Consider the following 6670-nt stretch of genomic DNA (forward strand, 5'->3'; position numbering starts at 1 on the left):
ACACACTATTTAGAACAATCCACTTAGACAAACTGTATAAAGGTAGAACAAAGACAGAGGTATTCAGTCATCTCATGTCCACCAGTAATGACTATACAATAGAAAAACTATGTGAATTTATCTCCAATTGCTTTAAAACGAGAGAAGAAATCTTCAAGGCCTAGATTTGTTTATTCTCTAGTAGTTGTTAAGACTTTTACGTTATTCTGTTATCCTTGTATCCTATGTATCATGTTACTCAGTATGATGTGTGTAACATCACACTCTGATGTATGCATTTAGCCCCATGAGCATGAACATGCAATAATTGAAGATTCAACTAATTCAGAAATAAGAAATTTGATGGGGTTTAGATGAGTGATATGGGTTCAACATAAGTCGAGGGGAAAACTCCGATCTTTCCATCCATCTCTCCCTGCCACCACAGGTCATTCTCTCTCCTCAGGACGCGGATATGCCGACCTTTCCGTAGAGTTAACTCTTGTTGTCCCTGCAAGAAATTAGTCAAACATCTTATTGTATTAGTATGTTATATTGTGTATGTTAATCTTTGTACTATTTGGCACCCGAAATCAGCCATGCTGCCTGGGTGGTCAGTGTATTGTCGTGTTATAATTGAATTAAAATAAAAAAAAATAAAATGAAATAAAATAAAACATCTTATGGCTACTATCAGTGTTATTGAATTAGATTAGATCATGATTGTCTAAATTTATGAAATTTTTCCTTTAAATATAAAATATAGACTTGTCCTTGGTTCTGAAAATATGGTTTGCTTAGGGAACAGAGAAAATTTTAGATTTTGAAGTCCTACAATAATGTAGATTTGATACAGTTTTTTTTTTCTGTATTTCATTAGCAACAAGAATTGAGGTGTAGATTGATAAATTTACATTGTTTCACGATGCAAAACAATAGAAATTTAGGTAATAATTGGCTTTTTAGTATGAAAGGAAATGTTACAAAATGCTCTGAACAAACCAGACAATTGTCAGCTCGGAAGGATTTCAGTAAAAATAGAATCTAATTCAAATTCATGATTGAAGAGGAAAGAATCCACAGTTCCAAGAAAGAGGTGGGGATGGTATGATTATTCATCTATTCCTTATACTGTACAGTATCAGATGGTTTTAGAATATTCCTTCTCAATTTCATTTCATATCATCTAACATTCAACACATTAAAAGTGCTAAAAGGCAAAGAAATGGTATTGATGTTACAAAATATAGTTACACACTTTCAACTTCAACACATGAGTAGTCCTTTTACATAATTCTGATTTAAACATTGTAAGCTACTATGTATGCTGCAAAGACATGTTAGTGTTAGTTTCAGCAGTCCAAATGCCACAATTATATGTACAGGTAAGGCAGAGCATTGTTAGGCAGGATAAGGCATACAATGCAACAACTTATATCATATGATTATGTTGGTATGTGATATACTGTAGATACATGTATTCTGATGTGGGTTGGTATACATGCACCATACATGATTTGGGACATTTAAGGATCCTGATATTAACAAAAATCATCATGATCATAAAAATCAGAAATATTTGCTATAAACTTAAGGCAACCCCTTAGAGAATGGTAGAATCAACAGTTATCTGAATTGTGTATTACAGCAATATTTCTTTAGGAGTCTGGGCAGTGGACAGTTTTTTATGGATAAAAGACCAGGCAACAAGATGTTGTTTCTCTTTTAAAGTACAATTCTCTTTTAAAGTATAATTTGGTGTGGATTGACAAGGACACAGAGATGAATGGAACAAAACTGACACACAGAACAGGTGGCTAAATCAACTCTAACCAGACTAAATTTTGGTGTAGAAATTAGAAACCTAATTCATCTTAAACTGGGCTGGATCTGAAAACTGACTACGACTGCAAACACATAGATAAACATTGTCAGACAGACCAAAAACAACACCTTCCCATGAATTAGTGGTCTCTTCCATTCAATTCAAGCCAATAATCTTGAAGCTTCGCTTAAGTTCACGAATCAACTTAATATTCTTTCACCTCTGAACTCTACATGTCATTTCTGCATACAATAATACCATTCACGTCACTAACTACGCACAAGCAAAAAAAAAGGAAGGCAACACACACAGAGGCACGGAAAACAAAACCTTCGCACACGAAGGTAACAACAGGTCAATGACCCTTTCAAAAAGGGTCTCAGTTTCAACATGGTCGTCATTAGCTGAAACAAGTAAACAAAAGCCAGCATCTTCTTCAGTCTAGGCCCATCTACAGTACGAGCATCACCATATAGAAATGGTGAAAGAAAAAAGAAGCAAAAAAAAAGAGGCGCATCCCACCACCAAGCTTTAGAGCTCACCTGTGAATCATAGTCAAAAGCAACTTTAACAGTGTCCCCTTCACCAAAGCTGGGTGAGGCAGGGCTAGAGTATCTCCGTGTTTCCTGTACTGTAGCGTAAGTGCCACCATCTGGAGAAGGATGGAAGTGCAGGGAGTAGGATGGAGGGTGGGCGGGTGAAACTGGTTAGTTACTGGTTCTATCAGGGAAATGGAAGGCGACCATCTCATAAGTTCAGTGAATGTTTAACAGGAATGTGTTTTACACTATTAAAAAACATATTTTTGCTATCATAATGGTGATTCAATTTTTCCAATTCAAAATGATGTTGGTACTATTTCATACCACATATATCATGATACAACTTGTTCGTATACAGTTCCAAAAGTGTCAAAACTTTGGTATCGGAAAATTGGACATTATGAGATGGTCCCCAATGGAGATGTAGATTTTTAAAGCGCTCGATCTGGCTCTATTGAAGCCATGCTGTACAAATTGTACATACTACTACATACTGCTCTCTGCTCCACCATAGCCGAAATCCAGACTAACTTCTGTATAAAAATCATCTTCATCTGTGGAGGGAAGTAGAGAATTAGAGTTCAAAAGACATGATCATATAGCCAGAATCAACTGACCAATCAGAAGCCTGCATTTGATGCAGCCATCAAACCATCATGGTTTATAGGGATTTGAATGTTTGGACATAAAAATTCCTATAAACCATGGCTATATCACACGATGAAGGGCAGTTTTGTTTCTACTCTTTGATTAAGAAAAAGTACTTACAATGATTAGTCATCATAAATGTGTAACCAATTATAAAGAACAAGGAGTATAATCATGACGAATCATAACTCAATTGTTCAAATGTAATTACTGTTACAGTAACAGTCAAACCTACACAAGAAGGCCAAGCAGGGGACCAACAAAAGGTAAAGTGTTTTATATATAATATTATAGGGCAAGGAACTAAATATGCTTGCACCACTGCAATGGGAAAAAAATTGCCAGTTTTAAGAGGGCCTGCATGGGGGGGTAGTGATTATGAATTAAGCAAAATTTCCGCTGCCGATTACGAATTTACATTTAAAGTCTCAGAGCTGATTACGACTTTACGCTTTGCAGCTAATGCACTATTACGAATTACGTTGATTTTTGGGGAGGCTGCCTACGGATTACAAAGACTAAAAAGGCCTGATAGATACAAAAAAAGGCATGCTGGCCCCATTTTAAAGCCTAGTTCTAATTGTCCCTGACACTTTAAGGGTTAAATGAAAGTTATGGCCAGGTGGCTGAGTTGAAGAAGTGGCCACTTGGGCAGGCCTACAGGTTTGTTGTTACCCAGCTATGACATTACCTCCATATCTGTTATGTGATATGCTCCTCTGTTTCTCCTTGGTAGGCAGGTTTGGTGCGGCCATGGCAGGAAAACCGGTCTGTGGTAGCGGCTCGGGCGGACGGCTGCTCATGGTAGACGGGCGGTCTCGATGCAGAGGGCTGGCTGCAAACCTCTTCGATGACTTTGAGCCATCTGGGTAGTATGACTCGTACACCACAGGAGCTAGGGGGGGGGGCAAGTTTTAGGATTTTAACATCTTTTACAAGTTATCCAGAATTTCTATACAATTTCTATATAATTGTATAATTGTTATCCTCAGTGCTCAGTTCTTTGTTGGCAATCTGAATAGAAACCTTCCAACTGTACATGATTCAGTCCAATACAAGCCATTCTTAGTAAATATCAACCATCAAAATATTATAACTTCTTGCCATATGAACATAGTGTTATTACTTTTATACAAAACTTTCTTTCATCAATGTATAATTTTCCACCATTACTAAAATATCTACTTCGATACACAGTAATAATCCTTTCTTTTTTGATTTCAATAAACCAGTCCAGCTATCAAATTTGTCACATCTTGTAACATTTGTTACTAAATCATATTGAATCTTTTGCTTGGGTGCTGAACAATAGGTTTCATGAATGTTTAGTACAACTGTGTATGAAGCCCCTTACCTGGCCGCTGAGTTCCAGTCTTCTTGGTGTTTACAAACAGGTTAATGTCTTTGTGCTGATCACAGTGTTCCAAAGCCTTCCTCATGTCTTCAAAATGCTGAGAGCCAAAAAAAACACTGACATCAGCATAATTCAATTTCACTGCGTGTCCATAAACATTGAAAAAAAATCAGGTCCTTGTCAAGAACTCTAAAATAAACCAACCAAAAATATGCCAGTCAATAGTTATGCAGTATCAGTCAAGAAGACTTCTAGTTAGAACAAAAGAAAAACACTTCAAAAGTACAAGTTCACAGATCTCACCTCATCATTTTGTACACAAGTCATGGAGCCCAGGTTGGAGTGAACCCAGAGTTTGTCCCTGAGGAACATGATTCGTTCTTCCTCCATCTTCTGGAAAACCTACATTGTACAGGAACAACATAGAACATGGTTTATATCAAACTTACTAACATCATGCCATTTGACACACACATAATAAAAAGGATAGAAGATACAGCTTGAATGTGATGAAATTAAAAATCTGTGATGAACAACTTGTGATGAAAATCTGTGTTAAATTAACCTTCTCCCTGCTGCCCTACCCAATAACCAAAACAAAACAAACCTCAGTCTGATATCTAACTGGCTATTTGAGTGTACTAGAGGTTAAAAAAGAAAGCAATGGAACTATGGATGAAGAATTAAAACAAATATGGCAGGCAATAAGAGCTAAGTACATAGTTCAGCACCAAGGACAGGGACTGCATACAAAGTGTCAAATCTAAAATACACTTTACATGTAGTTATGTACATGGTTTAATGTTCATACTGATAGCAGGAGCTTAGTCACCTGACAAGAGTGGGCGTGGCACTTTTCCCATGATACCCTGGACTGCTCCAACCCTTCCACACAGCTCTTGTAGGCCGTGTCTGCAAATTGTCAAGATTGTTGTGAAAATCAAGTTCAATCCATCATAAAAGTAGCAGCTGGGAAAAAATACAATTCAAATCAAGGATTTTCTTACGGGTAAAAGCAGTAACGTTGAAGTTCTACTTGTATTCTTATGTGATGGTAGTAAGAAACACTAGTGTATGAAATAGAGCTTCTATACTTAGACAGTCACTTCTAAAACCAAAATGCCAGAGGTAAACTCACACCAAAAAAAGATGAAGCACGTATAACTATTGGTCATCTACCTCTCCTGAGTTAAACCTAGATTATGTTACTAGGAAATATTCATTCAGTTTCCTTTAAAAAAGTGAGTACCTGCTTGTTCTGCTTGTTGTCTGGCACCTGAGGCCTTTTTCTTTAACTGGAAAACAAAGTACAATTTCCTTTTTAGTAAAACTGTTCTGATATTATACATATAGTGCTGTTGTGTGCACATGAAGAAAGTAAACATGAAATACCAATCAAATATTACAAAATGGGTAAGCATCAATACCAGTACTTTTATGCACACAGTTTTCACCATCTGTACATGTACCATGAACTTATCATTACTGTTATCATTTGTCTTTTGCCCAGTCCCCCTCTCCCTTAAAGACTCTGTGAATTTCTGTGATCATTTCCATTTTTCTCAGACCTTGAAATTTTACTACCGTAAAGAGGGTGAACTACATTAAGTCCAGACCACCTCCTCAAATCAACATAAGTAACGTTAGTACTACTTTCCTCCAGCACGTCGGCAGAACGTACTGCACCTGCGCAGAACCCTGTATTTTCACGATTTTCGGTGGATTTTTGGTCAACGTTGCATCAGAATTTTGCCTGTTGCAAAGGGTATCTTTTCCTACACAACATTTGGAAACTACAGACGGGATGTTAACCTTATATGCACTAGTACGACCTTATATGAGGACGTTCTGTCGAAGTGCTAAGTGCTATGCATTACGGGTTTCACGCAGGTGCAGTGCATTCTGCCGACGTGCTCTTTCCTCCTATCAAGAGGTTAAGTCCCAGTGAACTTATAATTTACAATATGTGATGTGTAGGTCCCTCCACCTTATCAATCTCTTTCTGCTGTGCAGTTACCCGGGAGGTACTGTAGGCATTCTCAGCAGCATCCGCCTCTTTGCACTTCTGTTCATACGACTTCTTAGACTGAAGAAAAATGAACACCACACATCTGTTAGAATCAACTTTAATACATCATTCTCTAAATTTTCATGAATTATAGGTCTGTATGTTTGCAAAACACATGAAATACAAATTCTTACATCCATTGGTTTTCTTGTAGAGATCCCTCTTCAGTCTGGTATATTTCATGTTGTCTTCTTCAGTCTGTACGAGGGAACATAATTTTAAGTCTAATGTCTTTCATTCATTTATCTATCCTT

At 37.1% G+C, this 6670-nt stretch overlaps 1 protein-coding gene across 1 annotated transcript in view; it reads right to left on the reverse strand.

The window, feature by feature from the left end:
- Window positions 1-220: 220 nt before the first annotated feature.
- The window catches only part of LOC109468432 (proline-serine-threonine phosphatase-interacting protein 2-like), a 10567-nt gene continuing 4117 nt past the window's right edge, over window positions 221-6670 (reverse strand). Inside the window, exons 6-14 of the mRNA XM_019766680.1 lie at window positions 6559-6614; window positions 6336-6441; window positions 5598-5643; window positions 5181-5260; window positions 4652-4750; window positions 4349-4445; window positions 3686-3889; window positions 2347-2456; window positions 221-490 (exon numbers count right to left, since the gene is read on the reverse strand). Coding sequence (XP_019622239.1) covers window positions 350-490; window positions 2347-2456; window positions 3686-3889; window positions 4349-4445; window positions 4652-4750; window positions 5181-5260; window positions 5598-5643; window positions 6336-6441; window positions 6559-6614 — 939 coding nt within the window. The 3' untranslated portion in view covers window positions 221-349. The remainder of the gene's footprint in view (window positions 491-2346; window positions 2457-3685; window positions 3890-4348; window positions 4446-4651; window positions 4751-5180; window positions 5261-5597; window positions 5644-6335; window positions 6442-6558; window positions 6615-6670) is intronic.

Source organism: Branchiostoma belcheri, unplaced genomic scaffold (assembly GCF_001625305.1).
Source record: "Branchiostoma belcheri isolate BF01 breed outbred unplaced genomic scaffold, Haploidv18h27 scaffold2, whole genome shotgun sequence".
NCBI lineage: Eukaryota > Metazoa > Chordata > Leptocardii > Amphioxiformes > Branchiostomatidae > Branchiostoma > Branchiostoma belcheri.